This window comes from Mercenaria mercenaria, chromosome 2, assembly GCF_021730395.1.
Source record: "Mercenaria mercenaria strain notata chromosome 2, MADL_Memer_1, whole genome shotgun sequence".
In the NCBI taxonomy this organism is placed as follows: domain Eukaryota; kingdom Metazoa; phylum Mollusca; class Bivalvia; order Venerida; family Veneridae; genus Mercenaria; species Mercenaria mercenaria.
The window spans coordinates 32,186,152-32,212,408 of NC_069362.1; the positions used below are offsets into that span (position 1 = coordinate 32,186,152).

Sequence of the window (26,257 nt, forward strand, 5' to 3'; positions counted from 1 at the left end):
AGTTATATTTTACCACTGACTGTTTCAAAGCGGTTCCTCTGTCTTGTTTTTATAAGGTTTCGTTTCAGGGAGGATGCTTTCTTATGACATGTTTACTGCTATTGGGTCTTTGTTTCCTCATATTGTATTAATCAGAGAAATATCTTGGAGATATTTTAGACTTTGTTTGTGAACACACAGTAGCATATGTGACATTCCGTTATGAAAAGCAACATATCCCCATACGAACATACTGTAAGCGTCTTACAGTGTAAAATAAAAACCTCGTGATAGACTGATTAATAATAAATTTTACAATAATATTAAGATCTGCGTTTTATGAACGGTATTCATGTTTGAAAATGAATTAACAAGTGGTTTGATGCATTAGAAAAAGTATTTAGATTATGTAATATCGAAAATATAACGAGTTTTTATTTTATGCTTTTTTATTCAGCTAATCTATGGATACAAATTTGTTATCAGTAGATGTGTAATTGCACGTTTATGGGTGAGTCAGTTTAAGTACCCGCTCGGAGATTTGATGCATCTTAAGAAATGCGTAATGCGCATTATATTATTCTTTTAACTTGCTATTTATTTGTCAGAAGAATGACTTGAAGTAATTGTTTACAATTCAAAGTAACTTTTTCTTTTATTGCGTTTGGTCTCTCTTTACATATATCGAGTACCTGCAAGGATTTCAAGTGTTCACATTTTAGTTAATTCATTAGTTTCATTTGCTGTAAATTCAAGCCTTTAAAAAGAATTTGTTATTTATTGGTTTAAAGAAGGAAATTTATCGTTGCATAAAAATAAACTATGGAAAGTGGTATACGACATCGATAATAATAATTAGTATACAATATCACAAATACACACAAAATATAATGAGCATGACCTTTTTAAGCTGTCCAAATAGAGAATATGCATAATGGTATGGTACGAAAAGCGCCGCTTCCTATGTTGCACATACACTTATCCTGTCAGAGTCTTTCCATTATGCTATTAGATATACAACCTATGGCAATTTTACGTCTCTGACGTCTTAAGCGTCAATCGTATTTCGCTGAATTTTGTACCAATGAGTAGTATTTTCTGTATGCAAAGTGATAATTATTTTGTATTTTTGATTAATATGACATTCAGAGCGCAGGAAAGGAAAAATGCCGAGAGCACTCGGAACTAGGCGTTGCACGAAAAGTGACGTCAGGGGCCAAGTTTCTGACACAATAACAAAAAACTCGAACATATGGCGACAAAATAAAATCGGAACTCAATTGCATATATCCTGAATTTTGTACAGTATAAATTTCAGGACATAATTCGGCAAAAAAATGGGGCGCATTCCACCTTAAAACCAGTTAATTGCGCGCAAACCCTTACTCATTATCCACACCTTGTTTCACAATTACATGACAGTGTAAAAAGTTATCCCCGCCGTCTGAAAATCCAGCAAAATGTATTTTTGTCTGAAAACCCCGCAGAATGTTAAATTTGTATTTTTGTCTGAAAACCCTGCGAAAATGTAAAATTTGTATTTTTGTCTGATATTTCTTTGAGATTGACGAATTGAAAGGTAACAGATAAATTTGCATATATTTTCGAATCAAATTTGTGAAATTTGAATCGGGACGAGTAGTATAGCACTTAGAAGAATGCAATTTTAATTTAGAAAAACTGACAGATGATGTTTAAAAAAGTATTATTTAGTAACTGAAAAGGTAAAATAGTTAATTCTTTTGTATGTACTGATATTACTTTTAGAGTGACACCATTCTTTGAAAACTGACGGTCTGGCATAAACGTCATCAAGGTAAACAAGTAAGCAAGTGATGATAGTTGAGCGACACTTCAACAAGAAAGTGTTAAATAACTCTAGAGACACTACGGGAAATATAGGACCAGAATGTCACCGACCTAGATCGCTCCACCTCAACCGGGACACGCCGTTAGTGGCAAGAGAAAATGTTTTGCCGAATTGTAATAAATGAACGGCCCACGTGGGCTGCAAGTAAAAGATGATAAATTTCTACTTTGTTATGATTTTCTTTTGTGTCTGTTCCAATTAAGTTTGCGAAATTTTTCTTGTGGTACGTTTCAGTCTTTACTGGTATATAGCACAAATATTCGTATTATTTTCCGAATTCCTATTTGCCGCTTAGCCTATCTCGCTATACAGGCTGTATCGGCGTACGCAGGATAGACCCGGTTGGTGCCGGGAAGCTAACCGAATGTCTAGCCGGGTGCTAGGTGAGTAACGGCGTATGCCACTAATATAAAACGAATTGGCCCATTGAATACGGAACCTTCAGCGCATCATATAATAAACATTATTTACGGAGGCTGAGAACCAAGGAAACAATAAACAATCCCTAAAACGGATATAACAGTATTGATTGTTTCTAACTTATATTTTTACACATTGCAACTCGTATCTTATCAATTCCTCATACAAGTAATAAATAATAACTCTGTCTTTGTTACATGTCTTCTGTTATCTTTTAATATAAACGACTGCATCAGCAAATACAGCTATACTTTCAATATTTAGTTATTGAAGCATAATTCTTCACAGTACCAGAAGGTAACATGACACTGCCATGATTACCAGTAATAACATATTCGCAGAAACAGGTTGCACAAAATTGCCTGGTGCAGAGATGTACTTATCGCACGAGCTTGTGTCACAACACGTTGAACCGGGTGTAGCGTTTGCAGCAGAAGTCAAAAAGCTGTCGCAGGTGGTGTAGGTGGTATTACAGCTCATAACATAGTCACTGTACGTACCATTGTATCTTGTTACAATTTTCTGTGATTAAAAAGGAAACGCAATAGTTATGCTTACTGCAAACATGGAAAATCATACTTCTTATGACTTGTGTCTTCGTGCCTTTACAAAATTACTTTTTAAATGCTAGTTTAACTTGTCCCTCCGTACTTGAACTCAGTGTTATTATATTTCCGGGTCCTCTTCGAGCATGGAGTACATTCATTTTTACTACAACACAATTCCGTTACAGCCAGTGCTGGAAGGGCGTAAGGGCAGTTGCACGGTTCATTACCTCTCATGAACAGACTCGATCAAACCGTTGCTCGGTTGCGTGCTATGCTTCCAAATGATCTTTTCGCAGATTTTATTGATGTGAAGCCTTTCATAGAAAATATAACCAAAGATATAAAAAGCTACATTTTATTTTGACTAACAGGGTTTTATTTAAGCTGTTTTGAATATTTTGGTACGCAGACATAGCTATAATCATCAACAAACAAAAGCTATCACTACGATAACCAGTTTCTCGACCTGTTTCGGGGCAATAAATCAATAAATAGCTTTTCGATAACCAGGTTGAGACAATATAAGAAGGTGGTTTCCTATCTAAAATTGGCCTACATTTCGCTTTAAGGAAGTCTCGAACTTCTAAGAAACTATAATTTTATTTATATTACATAAAGCTTTATTTAAGGGGACGCATATTGCTACATTCACAGTTCATACAGAAATGCGGAAGGGGTGCATATTCAAGAAATCAATGGTGGGAAAATAAAAAACATATTCCTAAACTGATATAATACTGATGGACACCTGCAATATTCAGTATTTTGTGGATAAGGATGTGGTACTATGAATGTAATAGGAAAACAGAGGTCTTTGTGAAAGTACATTCAACACAATATATTAAGCTTTTGTATAAGGAAAAAACAGAATTTTTACAATAACAGTGTTCCAAATAATGTTGAAGGGATGAGATTTTCTTTCTAACATACCAGGTTTGCTTAAACATGTAAAAATTTAACGCCACGTCATTTCAGCTCGGGATGGACGCCATATTTCTCTTTGATAAAAATGTAAACAAAAAATATCAGAGTGGGATTAGCATTGTAAGGGCATAACATGACATTCTACACAATGAATACATTAGAACAGATATCTAAGATGCTACACAGTCAAGGCGGGTTAAATGCATAATGGCGATCACTTGAAATTCATCTTGAAAAGGTGGTTAATTTTAGTTTATTTACATGGTTTTTAATTTTCCCACGACTTCTCGGCGATTCACTGCAAATGTATTACTGCGCCGGACGAAAAGTAACTCTAATAAACAACGGGAGACAACTTAGGTGTCAGCACGTGTACGATTTCTAAAAAAACATGTTGATGATTATAATTTCTTATCAAATAATGAATCCTATTCAGATATTCGTCTTTAATATTAGAAAATTATTAATTTCTGTGGACATTTGTCATAAAATATTACTTACATTGGACTACTTTGCGCATCAAACTGGTTTCCGCTTCAGTTGTGAGGCACTTCCGTTATACTTTTTGACAACAATAACAAAACACAAAATGAATCAATAAAGTCACTGCTACTTAAATCAGTGTAAGTAAAGTTGTTGTTACAACATTATACATGTTCGTTACGTTATGAGATAAAGTTTATCTTGAACTGCATAATCCATTAATTACGTTTAGATGATATTGCATTTACAACTTATTTGACCCCATTTTTTACGTGAATGACAGCATTCTCGTGCAACTCGTGCAAACAGAGTTATGAAAAGTATGGTGGAGAATTCAAGGACAAATTATAAATGACATTAAAGTGAGGATAACTGTATATTCGTCCAGTTTTTATCATTGACATGCCTGCTGTGTATTAGTAACTTTTGTGAACAAGATTAGAATGTTACTTTTGCACATATACACATTGATTGGACCTCTCAACCAAATTTCATACCTTATTTTAGGGATTTTCAAGACAATACATTTTCAAAAGTTTGTTGAACGTGTTTTGATATTTAAGTGCATTGTAGTTCATGAATACCAAGTTAAAAATTAATAATGGCAACATTGCTAGGCCCTATTTATAAGCTACTAGACTTCTGTAACCATAAATGTTTAATGTATTAAGGGGAATATACTCTTTTAGTTTTGGAATGTGGCATTCCTTGACCACCGTATCTTTTCTTATGCACTACTTTGTAAACAAACTAAATAATGTGTTTTAGCTTACATATGCGAAATGAAAAGCAAGACAGTGACCATATTTCACATTCTTTCTTTAAATTAGAATCTGTAGGACATTGATAAATGTTTGGACAAGGTGAAGCACTATTATTTTCGCACCAAAAAGTCTTAATTGTTGACTTTGAATGTACACAAGAAGTCTTATGTAATTCAACAATAACTTTCTTGTTTCAGTTTTCTCATTTTTATTTTAGTGAGCAATCCTTTATGTACTTATAACAGTTGAAACAGTATCCGTTTCATGTACCAAAACCTTGTACTTTTTTGCATGTAAATTTTATCATACCCCACCCACTTTTTTCTAATTTCAAAGTATGCGTCCCCTTAATGTTTCGAACACTTCAGATGGAGCGTTGGTCTGGTGGTTAAGGTGCCGGTCGCTCAACCTGAAGGTCGTGGGTTTTGGCTCACTTGGGTCATGATCATGCCTTTTCATATGACAACAGTGCTGATCTTTCCGAGAAGAGGACTCGAAAAGAGTTCATATAAGCTTTAAGCTTTCGTCACAATCGAGCTAAAATAAACTTGTATAAACTAAACACCTTAATGAAACGAATGGTTTTGACCATTGTTTTTAATATAAAATACTCAATATTTGCATACTGTGTATCTTACATTTAAAAGTACAGTATGGTTCTGTACTTACCATACAAACACCATTATCGCATGACATGTAAGCAAGAGTGTCTACGCAGCTGTCTGCACCACTACATGATCCAGTCCTGCAAACTTTAGTCTGAAGAAGAGGGAAACGACATACAAGTTATGTACTGTTTAAAGGAGGAACATTAGGTAAATCTTTCATCATCCAAACTATTTAGTATATTGTTTATTAACAATAACAATGTGTATTTCAAATAATGAAAATGTACAAATCGTTTTAAAATCAGCAAAATACAATGTAATTGTATATCATTAATCTATTTGTTCAACGTCATTTCATACAAAATTTACCGAGGCATGGTACTTTTTTCTATTTGGAAACCATGACAAATCTCTGGTAATCGAAAATGGTTTTCAAATGTTTTAGTAAATATTGTAGGAATTAATCTAAGAGTGAGGCCAGTAAAGCGTAAAGTGTCACACAAAATCGAATAATATAAGGTTTTGATGAAAAAAGGAATTGCCAAAAAATGTTTTATCACTTACCTCTGTTGTTGATACCTGTACCTCTGAAGTTTGATTTACCAAAAAATCTATAATTTCAAAACAATAATTATTGCTTTCAGTTATAGTTATCGGAACAAATAAAAATATCACATATAGATTAACCGTTAGCCTGCTGGCGGCAAATGATTCCGCCTTTGCGATTACAGATGTGCAGGCTCATTTTGGTCTGCACTGTTCGCTATTCAGTCAGTAAAGTTTCAGTGAACACCCTTCAAATAATAAATGGTTCTGCCCAAATTGAATGATAGACCAGTCCATTTAAGAAATTTAGCAGTGTAATGGTTAAATATCAACCTTTATATCGTACATAATTTTTGTTTGACGGTATGATTGATTCAATTTCATTTTGTCATAAAGCGATATTTTGATATCATGCTAATATATACTAGGCTATGCATCACAAAGCAACCATGCGTAGATAATTATCTTTCTTTCGTTATCATTAAAGACATTTATCAACTACGTTTATGCCGCTGAAAAATCGTGGCGACTTACTTGTTGCACAGTTAAACATAGTTTTAAACTGCTCTTGAGGCCCACAGAGAGATAAATATTTGTCGCTGTTAGCAAGTGTAACACAATTCACCATCAATATTGTACATATATAAAAGAAAATTGAATGTCTAACTTATTGGCGTGACCATCGGTTTTTTTTCTTGCAAAAGAATGCAATAACATGAAATTATAACAAAACTACTTCGCGTTTAAAACAGTCATGGCCTCAAATGTGCGTACTCTATTTACATCGATGTCGGTCAGTATATCCATTATTAGGTTGAGAAAGCGTAAGCGCACTGACTGAACAGCCTGATCGATGTCTTCAAACGTATTTGAAAAAATAAGACTGTTGCCACGATTTAGGTTGGAAAATATACCTGATTTTGGAGTAGTAATCACATTTCTTGACTGATATGGTTGTTTTGACAGCTTTGTCAATTTATTTCTTAAAGATTCAAAACTTGTCGATTCTGATTCAAAGAAGGTCGATTCTTTGGTGGCTGAACCCGTAGACTTAGATAAAGTCCATAACGACTTTGTAGAAAATATCGTTGGAGATGTAGATATCATTTTTGGTTCATTTGAAAGTGGGTTAACTTTGGTCGAACCTCCTGTGGTTATTATTGTTAAAAGTCCTGACACGTTAGTACTAGCCGATATTGGGGATGTATCTGTAACTGTTGTAAGGGTTGTTTCATTCGATACGTGCGTTTCCTTAGTAAATTGTTCTTCTGGTGCGGAGGAATTTCTTGAAAACCATGCTGAAAAAATAATCATGTGCTGATTTTAACAAATATGATTACCAAGAAATTCATTTTTGTATGTGCACTTACTGCCTTCATGTTTAAAGATTAAAATCCAGTAACCTTTAGACCACCTTGATTTTAACATGATTAAAGCAAGAGACATCGTAATGATTTGTCAGATTAATGCTCCTTTCATTTCCCGATTAATTTATCAAATATTTGCTTATCAAAGCTGGATTAGTAGATGCGGTGATTAATTGTTAAATGAATAAACATACGGTATCGTCCTCTTGTGGCTTTGGTGCCGGGAAACGCCACTTTCAAACTGAAAGCAGAAGGAAATGCCAGTGCCTCGTGGTTCTTAAATATACTTAATCAAATTATATTACACTATGTCTTAAATGTTATATACAAGTACCTTTTTCTTCAGTGTCGTTCGATTGTTGTATATTAGCTCTTATTTCACTTGCATGTTCCACAGTTGATGGTGGATATATCATCGTTGCTTTGTTCGAAAGAGTTTCTTCCTTGATCGAAGCTGCTGTGTTTAAGTTAGTCCAAAGAGTTGAAGCTTTAGTACTAGATAACGTATTTATAAGATTTGTTAGTGTTGTTTCCCTGGATTCGTTCGTTTGTTTAGTAGATTGTTTTGAAAATGAATCTGGAAAAAAATGTCATGTGCTGATTTAAACAACTATGAGTATCATAAACAAACTGTTTAATAAAAGCCATCTATTTGTAAGTTCTAATCCCGTCAGATCGCTTTGATTTTAACATACTTCAGCATAATTATAACCCCGTGATTGTTTGTCAGCTAAATATGTCTCCTTTTCTCCATTACTGATTTAATATTTATTTATATCCGTGGAGTTCGTGGTGCTAATTAATTGTTTTTATACAACAATGTTTGAATAAATGAAAGGAACGCTCGGCATCGTCTTCTTAATATTAATATATGCACGATAAATGTTATTTTATATCTTATGAGATATCTTAAGTGCCACATGCAACTACCATTTTCTGTTGTACATGAACATTAGCATCTTTTGTTATTTTTTTTTTAATTCTGTATGAATCACAAATCGTTACCTGGTTGTTTGCTTGCTTTTCCAGACAAAGGTACCGGTGTTGTTGTGTTTACAATCATTGCTTTTGTCATGTCTTCTTCTACACTTACAATAACATACGTTGCGACAAGCACTGTTTTAGAATCAGAAACATATGCACATTGTTCTCGAGTACTCCAAACCAATTTTCAAATGTTTCAATATGTACAATTTCGTTTTTGTATATTCAAGAGTAAACCATCAAACATTATCCGATTTATGTAATATTGCTTAATTTGCCTTATATTCAAATCTTCCCGGCCTTATTTAGCATTTCTACCCTACGGACTCTAGTAAAGTGGGATTCGGAATGCCACGTTAACTTCGTGACCGTTCAAATCACATAAAATAATTAAATTTAAATAAAATAGAGAAAAGTGGAAACTTCACAGGCCGCTCAACACGGCAAAAACGAAAATGTTGCAGGCTCGGTTTGATTGAAGAATAAAACCATAAACAATGAGCTTTTCATTGCTATTATTTCATCACTGTTATTCATAGTGGCTTGTAAAATGGTTCAGACGAAAGTAGTGGTAAAATGCTTAAAAGTGATGAATGAGAACTGAGGCACAAGTTATGAAGGAACAAGTACATGCATTTGAGTATAGAATAGAACAGAAAAATGTATGGTGATGTTTGGTATTTCAAATTTATATACAATGTACTAATAGTGTAATAGGTATATCTATTTGCGTACATCAGCGGACAATAAGGAAGTATAGCCTTCTATATGTCGACAAAAATCAGCATCTCGAGTCCTGAACAATGCAGCTCTATACTTTCTCGACAAAAACAAGCATATCGAGTCAATATACGACATTCTTACGTGTTTTCGCTTGAAAAGGGTAACTTTTATAACCCATGGCGGTTTATTAACAGCAAAGTTTACCAAAAAAAATTCTTTTTTGTCGGACTATATGTAGTAATCAGCTGTAAAACGTTCAAAGTGAGCCGCATTTTAAATTGTTTCTGAATACCCGAGTAGACTGTATATACTTGTTTATTTATACAGCCATTTATATTTTCAGCAAGAGTCAGAGAAACATGCATTATCCTGCTTTAATGTTGTTTGTAGCTGAAATAGATTGAAATTATGATTCTAAATGATTATTTTATGATTCACCAATCTTTTAGCTTTACAATATTTTAAAGGTTCATTTAGTAATTGTATTCGAAAGCGCATGTATGACCAAACTATTTGTTGAAAAAACGAGTTTTTTTCGGGTGCTTATCTACGATAAATAGAAAGAACCATGTTAAAAAAACAATCAGTTTCCAAGAGAAATCTTTAATAATAACAAAACACTTCATTACATGTACCTGTTGTAGTAAAATGTATACGTGAAATGTACTGATATTATTCGTGTATTTTATTTGTATGCATAGTGTGGAAAATAACTATTTTGAGTTTTGATACCTTACACTTATACTTACGCTTTCAATTGAATTTGATTTTATAGCTAAAGAAAGGTGACTCATGCATAGTTTATAGTACATGAAAAACACTTACCAATAAACTTTACAAGTGAATCCATTTGTAAGGTTCTGTGCAGATTCATCAGCCGTTTTGTGATGCTTTCTTATATACACAATAGATATACTGACAAACTGGGACATTCCTAAATTATTACTAAACTTTATTACTGTTGCTAAGCAGCCTGTCTCATTTTCTTCCTTAGGTGTGGTAGTTACAATGTAGTGGCTGTTGTCAAAAGATATTAACGGTTAAATAAATTACGTTTATTCGGAAAAGAAATTATATACTAATTATACCCTAAAAGCGATATTTAGGGCGTAAATTTAAGTCATCTTTCGTTCGGTTGGTCGGTTAAATGGTCTAACTGTCCATTTCAAAAGGTGTTACAAGTGATTAGTGTGCGTGACATATTTTCTTTGGTGGACGAAGGTGGAGAGAGGGGGAGTGGGGAGGGGGGGGGGGGGTGAAGAGAGAGAGTCACTGGGGCACCCATACCCGTAAAACAAGTTTGTTTGATTCCAATGAAACGTCTTACACATGTTCACTTTATAACTTTTGAGTGTGGTTGGGTAAATATCATTTCAACTGTTTTGTTTTGCTAAATAAATAAGCGATCTAGCAACATACCACATATTAGTATGTTGTAACGTAACAACGTTCTTATACAAATGACATTGTAAATGCACACCTCCCTTATGTAAACTAATTTGTTCTTTCATTATGTCCCCTACAAAGACATCGTAAACATATATTTTATACATATTAAATTGTTCAAAAGTATCAGTATTGGTATGATATATCAAATGTATTATAATTAAGGCTTTCGTTTGATGGATGCTTTTCATGTTTAGAGCGAGAATGAAAAATTATCAAATAACGCTCAAAAATACATCGATTGCAGTGTTGACAATGCTCTCTAAACATCTAATATAGCCAGAGTATTGATATTTTATCAAATATGTTTTGTTTCAAATCTAATAATTCTTTTTTTCATCACTTAAACTTCCTTGTTCCTTTTAGATAAGGAATTTTATCTCACTAAGCATTTGAAAGGTGATGAATCATCAAAAGATTACCAGTCTGTTTATAAAACACTCGGAGCGAGCACTTAGGTAACGTTTAAATTGAGTAAAGATAAACGTTTAGCTTGAACAACCAATACAGGCCTCTAGTTAGGTGGGAGACACTCAAGAGCATCTCAGAAATTTCCAGTGCCTGGACCGGGATTCGAACCCCGGACCTCTGGATTGACAGTCAAGCGTGTTACCACAGACAAGCGTGTTACCACTAGACCACCGGCCCACCTGATGTGGCAAAAAAGAAATGAAATTGTCTTGCAAAGATGTAAATGATTCTTCAGAAAGAGCTGTCACTTTCAGATTGCAATAAGGTGCAAATGTGATATTTTGCGAATTCTATCCTTATCCGAGATGATAGAAGGGACCTCGATTTTATTCATTTTTCTCTTTTTCTGAGAGTTAATGACCATGTTGAGGAATGTTTTCTTTCACAAGTAAAACGGATCAATTAGTATTAATAGCTAACGATCAAGTGCAGCTAGAATATGTACATTGTCATCTTGTATATAATTACTGGATAACATTTTGCCTCGAACTAAATATTTATTTATCATTTTATGTCTTGCATTTTCCGTGCATGTACCTTCGTAATTTCATATTTGTGACGTTTCAATCAAGTTGTTTCTTATTACGATGCGCGTTTTTCTAAAAATGTTTTATCATTAGATTGTTTGATCTCAAGTGCATTTAAAGGTTTTTGTCAGCGTTGTTTCTCATCAATACATTCTTAGAATTTATCATTTAAAGTATTTCTAAATAAAATTGAGAAAGAAGTGCGTATGGCGAAGTAGGGCTGCAATAAAAGTAAACATTATCTTACCGAAAACCGCATGTGGAGACTTGAAACTGTAGTTTATTTTTTCATGATAAATACGGAACATCTGTATCTAGAAAATAATAAAGTGCAGGTACAGTTGCAGCATCGCCTCTACACTTTGCATTCTATAACTGGTAACTGGGAGCTTCTTTGCCGAGTGGCTAAATTCGCTGACTTCGAAATCTACCTTGGGGTATAGCATTCTTCATGTGGGCAGACCATTCAGCTGGCTTTCGGAGGTCCGTGTCTTTACCTAGATAACCGCCCATACCTGACACAATGCTCGAATGGGCATCTGGGGTGTTCAGTACCAACAGCTGGATAATTGTGTCGGTTTGTCTTCTCAGTCCGAAAATGTACGTTTAAACTATGACTTTGTATTTTTCGCTCTGAAGTAAACGTGCAAATATATATTCACATGAGTAGCTTTGCTTGCGTGATTCATAAAGATTTAGATTGTACTATTTGCACAATTTGGGTTGAAGAGCGCCCTTTGAAATCCACTCATTTGATTTATCATATTATACAGCAGTTTGAAGAGTTTTAAAGCCGGATGATCGCGATTTTGACTCAAAGTTCAAACCCACTATTGATTTATCGAGTCAGTACTGATAACAGATTTTTTTGTTGTGCGCTATCTGTACAAGACGTTATCTACATAATTACGAGCTTAACATGTCTAACCGCGATATGTAGGTCTCCATATGAGCATGAACAAGCTCAGTAATATAGTTTCACTTAACCGTGCTCGTTATCTGAACGGAGAGTATTGTTCGAAGATTGCAAGACTCGCATCCTCCTACAGAAGCCAAAATAGTTACAAAACCTTTAATGAGTAATGTGGACATAGTTCGAGACTCACCATCTTGTCATATATGAACTGTTCTAAATGGGAGTCAGGCCTTCGAACTCCCGCATCCTAGGCAAATGCATTAACCCACATTTATGTAAATGTTTAAACAGGACGCTCACCTGACCTCCAGATGGCCCAATTTCGAAGTTGACATCAAAGTCGTAGCTGTAGATCAAGTTATTTAAAAATGATCAATCTGAACATCAGACAGAAAATATGGTTGGTCTCTGGAGTGTTAATGGGATCCTGCTGTAATTTAGGCTAACGCCTAAGGTTCTGACTCTAGATGACACTATTTCAAACTTAACCCAGATTTTATAAAGCCAACTATTTTGAACAGATTGTACGAAGATCGGATTGGACGGTTCTGGAGTGTTGAAAATATATCTCTAAATTTCAAACTAGTGACCAAAGATGACCCCGTTACACACTTATTAAGACAAACATTCTGAATTTATTAATATCATGCAAAATAATGGCCTCTAGAGTATTTTCTCTTTCTCCGTTTTGACCAAGTGGCCTAATTCTTAATCTAAAATGATCAAGTTTCAAACTTACCTTAGATATCATAATAACATACATTCTGACAAAGCGGTATAAAGATCATTCAAAATATGATTTTTAAAGTATTAACAAGATTTACTAATATTTGACCTAGTTACATAGTTTTAGACCCATAAAGCTGGCATAGATTTTATTTCGATAAACATTCATATTATGTTTCATAAAGGTCATGTACAAATGTGACCTCTAGAGTGTGTACAAAGTGTTAAGAATATTTACCCTAGTGACCAAGACTGTATTCAATTCGCCTGATACAATTTTAAAGCATTTTATACAGTGTATAAGTTCATGTCTCGGGGAGGACCCGAACCCCAAGCTCTGCTTGTACTTCATGTAGGCGAGAGGTGTGTATATTTAAGCCTGGTTTGCTCAGATTGTTTGGTCATAAATGGCTTAAGTTCACCATTATTTCTTGCAGAATTTCAAAATTTCTCGGGGAGGACTTCATAAGTACAGCATTATGCAGGCGAGAATCGTGTTTATTTCAATTTGGTTTGCTCAGATTTGGTGTTACCACTTTTCCTTGGAAAAATACTAATTTCTCACGGAGGAACCCGAACACTCATCTTTATTTATACTTCAATTTTGCAGGCGAGTAGTATGTACAATCCAACATGACTTCCGCAGATGTTTTGTCAGTTATAGCTTAAAATGCACCATTTGTTTCTCGTAAGGTTTCCAGATTTCTCAGAGAGGGCCCCGGCCATCTCTACTTTTATTACAATCATGCAGGCAAGTAGTGTGTAAAATTCCACCTGAATTGCTAAGGTTTTAGTCAGATAGGGCTTAAATGCATCATTCTGTCTTTTGGAATTTCCACATTTCTCGGGGTGGACCCAAAACATTCCCCTATCTCTACTTGCACTTCAATTATGCAGGCGACTATAACATGTATTTCATCCTGATTTACTCTTTTTTTTGTCATGCACCATTATATATTTAGCAAATAATCAAGGCCTTCGAGTTGTTTATCGTCTGATTTACCACGGTTCAGAGTTCAGATGCGTAGGAATTGAACCACGAGGGCGTAAGCCCAAGTGGTTAAATACTGAAGCATCTGAACGATGAACCGTGGTAAATTAGTCGATAAATAACAAGAAGGCCTTGATTGTTTTCATTCTAACATGCTCATTGATATATTTTTATAGATACTATACTGGACTTCGTTTACGCGAGGAGTAATGTAGCGAACGTCATGCGGCAATATGACGTCATAATTGACGTCATAATGCTCTCTTACCGGTCCGCGCGTCAACCGTTGTTTATCGCAGAATATATAGAGCTTGATTTTCTTCTTTGTTTAACTGGAAATCAAATCGAGTCATGTTAGAATGTAGAATTTCATAATTCCTCGTGGAGGATTTGTAAAATATCTAAATTTATCAGGGAGAACATCTAAACGTCCGCCTAAACATATGCCACAATTCCATACGCTTTATACAGAATGACGAAAAAACGTTCTAAATCAATGTCTCCGTTTGTACCTTATTTCATGTAGGCAACACTCATTTGTTAAAATATTCTGCCTCGGTGTTATTTCAGGCCTGGTTACGGCACTACCCATCAACAAGATGCACTTTAAAAGAATAAAGTCAATCGACGTGTATATTCGCATGTGTGCTTGTGTGCATACGTGTATTTGTGTCTTTTGGGGGATGGGACTCGTAACACCATGAACATATAAACAAAGTACTTCAAATCGGTATGCACAAAAATCAAGTTGGTAATAGGTAAGTTAGGCAATGGGTTTTAAAACGCGTTTCGCACTGTGTTGGACGTGTAAATAGAAACATTTCCCGCCAAAATAAAACTATAATGACATGTACTGTGTGGATAAAATTAACATTCTTTGAATACCAAATCTCTTGTTGTATAAAATGAAGCGATTCCAGTTGTCAGTGCACATTTGGAGGAGTAGAAAGAAAGAAATTTATCTGCTTCTTTATTTATAGGTACTTACACTTCTTTCACTCTCACCCTGATTTGCACCCATTAACTTATTTCAAGAGTCTCGCCCTTCAAGAAACATGTTTTCATTTTTATATCAATTTTTTAAATCTTAGTGACAAGTTCTAAATAGAAATATGAATAAAGTGATTCAGTGGTTTCTGGATGGTATATAGACACACCCCTGTAGTCTGATAGTATGTAGAAGTTAGTTACGCAAAATAAAAGTGATGTTAAATAAATGGAATTTAGCTCACTTGGAACCATACTAATTTTATATATATATATATATATATATATATATATATATATATATATATATATATATATATATATATATATATATATATATATATATATATATACTACCAACTTAGATAACATTTGATTGATGATTTAATATTAAAATAGTATTTTGCTGTCACCTGTTTCAAACCTTGATGCTCATCTAGAGACAACTTGTAGTAGTGGTGTGAAACAATCATAGCTAAAGTTTACTCAAATAAAGAATAAAACGCTAGAGAATTTATTAAAATTGTACTGTTCAATTCAAAGCAATTGCTAATAACAAGAAACAGAAAAGAAATTGTCACGAGAAAAGTCATCAGGGCACTTCAACTGTCACAGACAGCTTCATCTGACCTTCAATTTACCGCAACTATTGACTTTCACAGTAATATGAATATAGCATGAAAATATTTACCAGTTGGTAAACCTACGGGGTTTTCCTTACTTTCCGGACAGGTAAATACTCTGGGAAGTAAAATGTTTTATGCACTATTGTAAACCTGGAATATTTATCTAATGTCTACAGTTCAAATCGTTTTAAATATCTGAATCATTTTGTGTTTGTTAGACAAATCTAGCTCTTGTGAAATTAAGAAATGAAATTTCAGAATTGTCAGAAATGGAAATCTTTCCTTCCAAACGGAAAATACATGTGTAGACTTATAGTGGATTGCATGTCTAATACATAGAACTTAAAGATCATAACAAGATAATTATGAAAACGTTTCTAACATGTGCCATGCATTATAACACCAAGAACATTTACTTTTTGTTTCCTTATTGTGTTGCTTAAAGTCAACATGTCCAAGGAAATGATGTGCCTTACTGAAAGTTTTTTTTCGATTTGCAAGTTATTTTTCCAATCTAAAATCAAATAGAAATGTTAGATAAATATCCAAAATTTACTATATTTAGGAACAACCTTCTCATTCGGGAAGCAAGGAAAAACTAAAATGAGATTTCTCGAACGAGGAGGCTTAGAATCGTGTATGGTTACGTGTTCCTCATTATTCCCCCGCCATTTGGTCTGGAATGCTGTCATCTACTTTTTCACCACAAAGTTACATTTTGAGTACGCTTGCAAGTACAAGACAGGCGATAGAGACAACTGACGTCTCCGCCACTGTTTAAGGTGGTTCGCGGGTTTCCTACGAAAATTTCGAAGTATGCGATATAAGACTGATATTAGGTCTGTATGTACTAACATCTCCTGTCTTTCGTTTGGAGAAAAAAGAAAATCGTCCCGAGTCCACATTTCCTTTGAAGAGCGCCACTTGGCGGCATATGTATTTGTCAAGGAAAATCGCCGTTTTACTGTAATTATCGCATTAAAATTAATGTTATTACATTTTTTCAAACTCAGGAATAAGTTAAATTCAATGTTATTGTTTACATGTTGCGTTTTGTAAATTATTTCATTTGGAAACTGCTTAAATAAAGAGATATCCGTAGTAGGGGTGGGGAAAAATAGCGAAAATATTCAATACGGTTCAATAAATGTTCGTAGGAAACCCGCGAACCACCTTAAATCTGGTATGCACTTTTCCTTTCTGTGCCGAACAGGTGGCAGCAAATAAAAACGTGTACTCATTGAACGTTTCATTAACGCTCGTCAAAGCCAGCTAAATAAGAAATAACAACAAAGGAATTAAGTTGAAAATGATAAGTCTTTAAATTTTGACTGATTATTATTAAAACAGTATTATTAAGTATTTGCAAAGATCTGAAATTGTTGTGTTCAATTAAGACAATGGTCATACTTTTATGAAATTCAAAAAGAAAACGACGAAATAAATCATCATTTTTCTAATGACAATAATTATTATATTACCTCACAAGTTTCACCGGCATTACAAGCTGTTGTATTGACAGTCGTTGTATCATGTAAACAGTCACTTGAGCCGCTGCACGAGCCCACTTTGTAGCTTATCGGCTGAAAAAGAAAACACAATGACTATTTGTTTCTAGAAATGGTTATGCATTATATTGCTGACGCAAAAGAAATATGGGCTGTTTTCACTTATACGGAACTGTGCTTGAATGCGGAAGACAATCGGATATTCGATTTCAATGATACTTCAATAAACAAACTGTCTGGGACAGCACTTGGAACTGGTACGAAATTACACTTGAACCCGGATGTATAAAAATAATTAAAGAAAAGGAAAAATCTAATTCATACATTAAAAGCATCAATGTACATACAAGACTATAGGAAACTATATTTCTTCGTATTATCTTTTTACAACCTTGACTAAGATAAGTAAAATATGATTAACACTTTTGAAAAGACACAAAAGATAATGGAAATGCGTTTGTTTTACGTGAGAGATAAAATATTTTTACCCGTGATCAACAGCTTTATCACCCGTGGCTGTAAACTGCAGCTGGTGTTAATTTTTGAAACGATATGTCAGTCTCACATTTTAACTTTTACATATCCTGTATATATACTTTATGGACCAGAACCTTGAGTTTGGCCTAGCATAAAGGTTACTGTATTGTAATATATGTGGAAAATTTACATTTAACATAGCAACGTCTGACTCTTCTTTGCTCGGAATTTGCCCGAAATATCGCTCTTTTTGAGCCAAGTAACTTCAAGGACATGCATCATTAATAGATAATTATAATTACATGCACCTCACTCTGTGGCAGAGAAATCAGCATGATAGTAAGCACGATTAGATAATGACCTGTAGATTGCTTATGATAAGGAGAACACATTTCTTTTATATGAGTTTGCAATAGAAAATTATTTGATTGATATAGATAAGTAAAAGTAGATAAACATTTTTCTTTTTAGAAACAGTTTTATTTTCCATTTTAGTATGATAATAAAAATATTATTAACAATGAGTAATAAACTGAAACAAAGTTTTATCTACAATAGAAATGATTTATAAAGATATTTTTACTATAAAACAATGATTATTTGGTTTACATAAGTTGAAATCACCAACATGGGAGTGTATATACTGAAACAAGGACTCAACGGATGTGTGCAAGATCCCATCAATATCTTTAGTACAAACATCAGAGTGATGTTCCAGTTGTCTGATTAGATTGCTTCTTTTCACTAATTTGCCGGTTGGTTTATGATTTGACTTAAGCAAACTGAGGAAGTCATCAATGCAGATCCACTGTATGCCATTAACTTCCACTGTCTTTAAATCTTTCAGAGATATCAACCTAAAGGCCATTGCCAGACTCACTGAAAAATATTTTACTTTTGTTAATACTGCGTAAATAAAAAAACCTGCAGATATTGTCTTAAGCATTAAAGGCACTGATCTCCAGATTTTAACTAAAAATGCTCTTCCTTTCAAACAGAAGTTTGGTATTATTATGAACATTAGAATATGAGATTTGTTTCTAAACTATTTTTAAAATGCCAAATCAGGGAAAAAAAGATGACCGCGTCGGGAATCGAAGCCAGACCGCCGTTGCAACAAAAAATAGCGCTATGGAGGATTTAGTGTTCAACCCTTATGATGCTGTACACGATTGGTTCTGCCTTTGCGACCAGTGTAGATCATGCATGATTATCTTGCACATCCATGCAGTCTGATCAAGATCTGCACTGTTTGCCATTTAGTCAGTTTCTTTTTGTTAAGCACCCCTTTTAACAGTTAATGGTAATGTCAAAATTGAATGATGGGCAAGTTCATTGTAGAAATTTAGCAGGGTAAGGTTAAGGTTAATGTGCGTTGAATATAGATATTTATAATCGAGGCAGTCTACCTCAAGTAAAGCGTTACAAACTTTTTCGACTTTCATTGTAAAATGTAGTTAAAACAAGTAATTCCCACGTGTTTCCGTAACATACAGTCTGTCAGTAATAAGGTTTTTAAAAAACATAGCATTAATTTCCAGATATCTAAAAAATCCATTTATTTGTTGTCAAACGATCTGGAGGACAGTGTCTGGCACTCCTGAATATTCCGTATATTTAAGTAAATTAATTTAATTGAGAAAGAGACCTGAGGTTTGCTCGTGACACTCAGTTGCAGTAATCATGGTAATGTTATTTAATCAAATACTGAAAATTGTCAGTGTTCCCAATATCAGTTATTATTCATTCAGACTTTTAATAGAAATTTAAGAGAGGTTAACATTTTCCACTAGTCCTTAATTTAACTAAATAATGAAAATCCTACATATTCCCATACCCTCTTCCTTTAATTCTGAATATTGTTTACAGTTACTAACACTTAGAAATCATTCATTTTTCTATAATTTGGTTTGTGAATATGAGAGAGAGAGAGCTTACCTTTTCATTTTTTGGTAATCCTTGATTCATGAAATCACATCGCAATCTTTTTCTGTCTGACAAGGATGCAGTTCTATTTCTGAGCTATTTTTTCAGCAAACTTGTTTTAAAGTTTATTAAAACCTGATAATTAGTCTCCTCTAGATATTAGGGGTATCTTCCAGGCACATGTCATAACATGTTTGATTAATCTCTGGATATCCTGTTAATTGTACTTTACTGCTATGACATTAGATCAAAATACACAAGTTTATTTAATTAACTATATATTCTAGATAATCAAATTAAATTGTAGACATGTACATATATTGAGCGATAGTGGTGAAACATGGGTTATTTCATGGGAATCATTCCTTAATACACTAGCCTACAGTAGCATTTCTGTTTCACCAATAATTTCAGGAGGTATATGGTGGTTTTTGTATGTAATGTGAGGACAACTTTTGTATGAAAATGTGACTTGTTTTAGTAGTAAATCAAGTTTTACTATTTAAATAATAAATTAATTTTAGTTATATGATAACGTAAAGATATTCATTTGACAGTGCAGATTATCATTGCTAACCAGTCTGCTCATGATCTGATCATGGAGGGTAATTGGTCTTTTAAAATATTTTTTATTTTGCGCACTAGTGCCACGATTTACAGTCTTCAGTATCTTATTAAGTCGTAACTTTTTATTGTAGTTTTTTAATAAAAAGGTTAACAATGGTAAGCTCATTTTTAAGATGATTTTGCGTAAATATTTGTTTGTAGCTTGTGACTATATAACGTCCTAACAAATAGCGCTGTCTCGTGTGTAAGGATCTGTGACGTCACTGACAATGTCTGCTATCTAAAAATAGCACAGGTCTCGATGTTCGGACAAACAATCGGTGCTTTTCCTGTATATTAGCATCAGTAATTCACAGATTCTGCAATTATCCCCTCGTGTATTTTAAAGTTGATGCATATCAAACGAATGTGTTTCACATAGCTTTCAATTTCTATATTCTATGCCTAAAAACTGAACAATAAGAAATTTTTAAAAATGTTGACAACACAGTTTTGAATTTTTAAAATCCACGTCAGTAATAACACATCGAATTGTCATCAGTATATGAAAGGATGATGTTGTTTTACACATTCCTGTTACGGTCATATATCAATATAATTATATCCATTTGCTATTTACCTCATTCGCAAGTGTTCAAACATTTATCACTATTCTGCGTTTTTTTGCAAAATGTGAATCAGGGTGGCGAATCACGTGATCGTTGTACGTCATATCGCTATTCCGCAAAGAAGAAATTATCAACAAAAATCGTCGATTCAAATCTTCAAATCAATGTAAGTTTTTTATTTCTCAACCAATTTCTATGAAATATGTTGCATGCGAAGGAGAAAATAGTATTCTATCTCCCATGTTAATGGTTTCCTTCTAGACCGTTGCTAAATATACAAACACCCTGGAAAACCTTTTTTACTCGGCCCTATTGCATTGGCTTATCCACCAAGAAAATGTTATTTTTGACATGTATTTTATACAAATCCTGTTCCAGTGGTCATGTATTCGCAAAAAAAAACTTCCAAAGTTTTCTATTTACTCGAATGAAACATATTTAATACGAAATCAGAGTAACAGTGAAAGGGAAAACGTGTATTTTGTGAATTTGCTAATCCACAAAGAAAACATTTTTACGCTAATCCACCAAGTCATTTTTTCAGGAGCATGGCCGATCCAGAAACGGGTGATTTAGCTTACCTCTATGGAACATGTGGAAGAAGTTTTAAGTACAAAAGAAATCTATATACCCTATGAGAAAGAGCATGCTGGTATTTTGCCGTTCCATTGTTGTGGAAAGTCATTCGCTTCTCGCCAAAGTCTTCGACGGCACAAGTAATAAGCATGTTTACACTAGTACAATTCGCAGACATAATTAGTGATCGATCTGTTTGGCAACTATTGGTATGTTTTGTTGCTACTGTCCTTCAGTTTGTAAACTACGAATCCAGGCTGTATCTTACACAGTTATAAATCGATTTTTATATAACTTTATAAAGCCTGAGAGCAAACGATGTACAGCACCGCGCTGACTAAATCAAATGTCAAGTCTCACGGGGGATTCAAACCTACTATATAGTTTTAAATAACAATATTTCGTGTCCGATATATAGCTTACACATAAATGTATCAATTTTTCATACATGTACATGTCCGCTGAACATGCCAACAATTTCTTCTAACAGGAAGAACTTATTTTTAAAAGTTTAAGCTGCTTTTTAAATCTGCAGATTTAAACAATATTTTTTCTTGTACAATAACTTACAGTAATGTTCTAAAGCAAAAATATCCAAATATCTAAATATTGAATATGGGACTTTAACATAAAAATTATTTGCTTGTTTAGACTATATCAAAATTTTGAAACTTATTATTAGAGATGATTGGCCTGCTTGTAGGAAAGTGTTTATTGTTAGTGTAAATGGAAACATTAAAAATAAAATCCTTTGCTTGCTTTTATTATTTAGTTTTGATTTTAAACCATGCTTAATACGTGTATTTCCGGACGTCCATAGCTTACAATCTAGGGTCAAAAACAAAATCAGCTGAATAGCCTTTAAGTTCTGTTCTACACAAGCGTATAACTAAGGGAGTTAATTCCGAAATGGGGCAGCGAAGAGGTATGTTACATTAGTTGATAAATTACTTAAGAAAAGTTGAGAAGATTATTGTTTCTGTTTGTTCACATGATTGCGACTAGAAAATACATGGAAGCAAAGCTTTGTTGACTCTTTGGAACATGTGGGTCCTCATTAATTATGTTTTGTTTCATGCGCCTTGATAAGGAACTTGAATGTTTGTACGCAGCATTACACACAGGGCATCTTTTCCGTTTTTCTTCTTGATGTGTAGCCATATGAGACATCAGTCCAGAGTACTTGCTTGCCTTCAGTTCACAAATGTCACATGATTATTTCTGGTCTTTTTTCTCGTCTCTATCATGTTCGTTTAGGCCTGATTGTGAAGAAAATTCTTTGTGGCGTGTGGTACAAACAAACTGTTTGTTTTCTCCGTGAACGCAGCACCTGTAATTCGACGCCGCCCTGAAGGCGGTGTCGAGTATATGGGATACACTTTTATTTCGGACCCTGTAAAGATGGTAATGAATAGTTTCGGAGTGATAAACTGAACACAGTGAATAGTTTGTAAAAGGATCAACGATATTGCACAATACATTTTAGTGAATAAACAAAAAATGGCAAAAAGAAAACATAAAAAATGTATGTAATGCAACTTATTATGTGATTTAAAACAATGCTATCTGTCTTTCCCGTCCTTATTTGTAGAGCAGAACATATTTTTTTATTTACAATTTCGTCAAAAATGTTGATCCGATTTATTGATAAGGGAGGTTACTCTGTAAGTCAAGTTTTCTATTTCTATTCTTAGCATGACCTACTTACCTATCTCATTTTCTATAAATAGAACACAACACAGATGACAAGGGAGCGTTCGTGTATTTTACAACTTCGAGAGAATATTAAAAAAAAAATTATGGAAAATTACAATTTGCCTGCATAAAAATTCCTTGGAAAGAAAACGTATTTACAAAGTAAATAAAGGAATCAATAAGCATAAATATGTTGAAATGAACGAAGGAAGTGCGCTGTTAACTTATTTTTAACCTTTTTGTTTGATAGGTACAGTGATGTAATTTCAGAATGCGCACACTTTTGCAAATTCCTATTTCTATTTTTTTTCTTTTCTCTTTCTTTTTTTTTTTTTTTTTTTTTTTTTTTTTTTTTTTTTTTTTTTTTTTTTTTTATGTGTCATATAGATCTACTCATTGTTTACAGATATACACTGTCAACTAAGGTGTGCAATAGGCTGAAGAGCATTTGGCTGAATTTGTCAGTGACAAGTTAATATTTCTTTAATTGTGGTTAGATCGAAATATCAAAAGCCATGGGACAATAACTTATCAAAGCATCAGTGACTTTAAAATAGAATTCCTTGTTGAATTTATATGTTCATTGATCTGATATATGACTAGTCAGTTGCTCTGATTTCATTATATCTTGTTACTTGCTTCTTTTTTTTTTCTTTTTTGTTTTTAATTTAATAGATAGATTTTATATTTGTCTATACAAAAAAAAAATCATTTTCATCGAAATATTTCCTACACTTTGGCAGTGGGTTATTATGCTTGCTAAATTTCTTGTAATATTAGATTTTAACTAGACACTGACATACTCCTGGTAACCTTACAGTTCAACAAGGACTTCAAGTTTATCGTTCGTCCGAGAAAAAAAATGAATTCTATGATATTCAAAAGTATATAAGAAAGATTCATGCTTTGTGAATAGGGGCAATATAGAGATTATTTATGCTATATCATTCTTTTCTTGGACAAAATTTTTGGTTGTTTTGGCAAGGGAAACAGTAAATTGCTGTGTATAATCTGCATTCTGAAATCTATAATGTAGGTGACTAAGATCCATAAAACTTCATCAGTAAATAGAAAACACTCATTACATTACATGATAATAAAAATAATGGTTTCTGTGAATCACAACTTTGAAATAATTTCAACATTTCCTCATTTCCCAACAAACTGCATTTCTGTGAAACTTCATACACACGCTCCTGCATATAAGAACTTTTCACAGGAGGTGACCTTATTTAGTGAAATAATTACTTTAATTTTGTATGTAAAGGGACCACCTACTCGCTATATTAATGTCATTGCAGGTAGAGGATTTGTATTGCATGGTAAAACTTTTCTATCATGTGTATTCTTCATGTTTTAAACAGTTTATAACATATATTGTTTTATGTGCTAATGTTGATAACTTGTAGCCAGTCAGACTAATAAAGTAATGATTAGGTGATATTGCAATAAATGTACTTCAGACACAACACTTGGCGGCGTCTTTGATGCTTGCATCAATGAATTTCCTTGTAGAATATGTGAGACACTCAGTAAAAGAATCATAGGCGCTGAATTACCTGGATTTATTATTTCCTGATACTACTCTCTATAAAATACATAAAGAAGGCTAAACGAGCGCAATCATTTTCAGTAACGGAAGTAGCTGGTTCATATCTCAATGTGACAGTTGTATGTGTAACGACGTAATTGGGATAGAAACCAGCCATCAATTTCCATTCCCGTAATTCATGCCGTCCGCCTAGCTGTCTTATGTATTATTATATAATATATAAAATAGTCTTTCCTTGGCAATCGAGTATCTATGTTCTATACGAGAGATACTGAAAAAAAATGTTACAAGCCTCTAAATTTTTCAAAGTTTAACCCCTACGTACATGGATGATGGATGACTATTGTGTCTATGGAACCCATGATTACAATACTTATTACGTGACAGTTTTCGCCAGAGCCATACTTTTACGTGCAAAGAAAGAGAGTTCTAACACGACCAGCAACATTTCCAATATAAACAAGCGCGTCCAATTGCCGTCCGTGTTCCGCCCCCCCCCCCCCCCCCCCCCCCCTTTTTTTTGACACGTTACAATGAAATGATGCAATGCGTTAAACATAGTTCGGATACTTTAAAAGATTTTGTCGTATTAGAGACGGAATAATAAACATGTTTCTATATTTTATCGACGATTAATATATGGGCAGTCGTTTGGATGCGAGTAATTAAATCACCCGTTATTAAGTTAATACGCATTCAAACTACCGCACATATATTATTCACCTGATAAAATGTAGAGACGTACTTTTATTTCCTGAGTATATTTCATTCCTATCAAGGTCCGAGGCCCATCCTGCATGCTGGATGGTGTGGTATTTTTCAACACTAGCGGACATGTACATGTATGAAAACTGATACATTTATGTGTAAGCTATATATCGGACACGAAATATTGTTATTTAACTCTGTATGATAGGTTTGAATCCCCCGTGAGACTTGACATTTGATTTAGTCAGCGCGGTGCTGTACATCGTTTGCTCTCAGGCTTTATAAAGTTATATAAAAATCGATTTATAACTGCATAAGATACAGCCTGGATCCGTAGTTTACAAACTGAAGGACAGTAGCAACAAAGCATACCAATAGTTGCCAAACAGATCGATCACTAATTATGTCTGCGAATTGTACTAGTGTAAACATGTTTTTTACCCGTGTCGTCGAAGACTTTGGCGAGAAGCGAATGACTTTCCACAATAATTGAACGGCAAAATACCAGCATGCTCTTTCTCATAGCCTGATAGGGTATATAGATTGCTTTTGTACTTAAAACTTCTTCCACAAGTTCCACAGAAGTAAGCTAAATCACCCGTTTCTGAATCGGCCATGCTCCTGAAAAAAAATAACTTGGTGGATTAGCGTAAAAATGATTTCTTTGTGGATTAGCATATTCACAAAATACACGTTTTCTCTTTCACTGTTACTCTGATTTCGTATTAAATATG

At 33.8% G+C, this 26,257-nt stretch overlaps 1 protein-coding gene across 5 annotated transcripts; it reads right to left on the bottom strand.

The window, feature by feature from the left end:
• Positions 1-1,788: 1,788 nt before the first annotated feature.
• LOC123563649 (mucin-17-like) lies at positions 1,789-21,048 on the bottom strand. Of its 5 annotated transcripts, none has more exons than XM_053534263.1 (9): positions 19,830-20,991; positions 17,388-17,489; positions 11,908-11,974; positions 8,515-8,625; positions 7,844-8,086; positions 7,057-7,440; positions 6,161-6,207; positions 5,658-5,747; positions 1,789-2,791 (listed from the first exon to the last, which is right to left on the bottom strand). In XM_053534263.1, the coding sequence occupies exons 1-9, from the start codon at positions 19,857-19,859 to the stop codon at positions 2,552-2,554; spliced, it is 1,314 nt and encodes a 437-aa protein (XP_053390238.1). In that variant the 5' UTR covers positions 19,860-20,991; the 3' UTR covers positions 1,789-2,551. The 5 variants fall into 5 exon arrangements, with proteins under 5 accessions (XP_053390238.1, XP_053390263.1, XP_053390252.1 ...); XM_053534269.1 differs by lacking the exon at positions 19,830-20,991 and adding an exon at positions 21,004-21,048 and having other exon boundaries at positions 1,790-2,791; XM_053534285.1 differs by lacking the exon at positions 19,830-20,991 and adding an exon at positions 21,004-21,041 and having other exon boundaries at positions 1,790-2,791; positions 8,515-10,233.
• Positions 21,049-26,257: the final 5,209 nt, after the last annotated feature.

Excerpts from the sequence above, each read along its gene's own strand:
- LOC123563649 (XM_053534263.1), bottom strand. The coding sequence starts at position 19,859 with ATGAATCAAGGATTACCAAAAAATGAAAAG. Across the intron at positions 11,975-17,387 it reads ATGCCGGTGAAACTTGTGAG|ATACAGATGTTCCGTATTTA; the intron begins GTAATATAATAA and ends ATTATTTTCTAG. Across the intron at positions 7,441-7,843 it reads GAACGACACTGAAGAAAAAG|CATGGTTTTCAAGAAATTCC; the intron begins GTACTTGTATAT and ends TTATTTTTTCAG.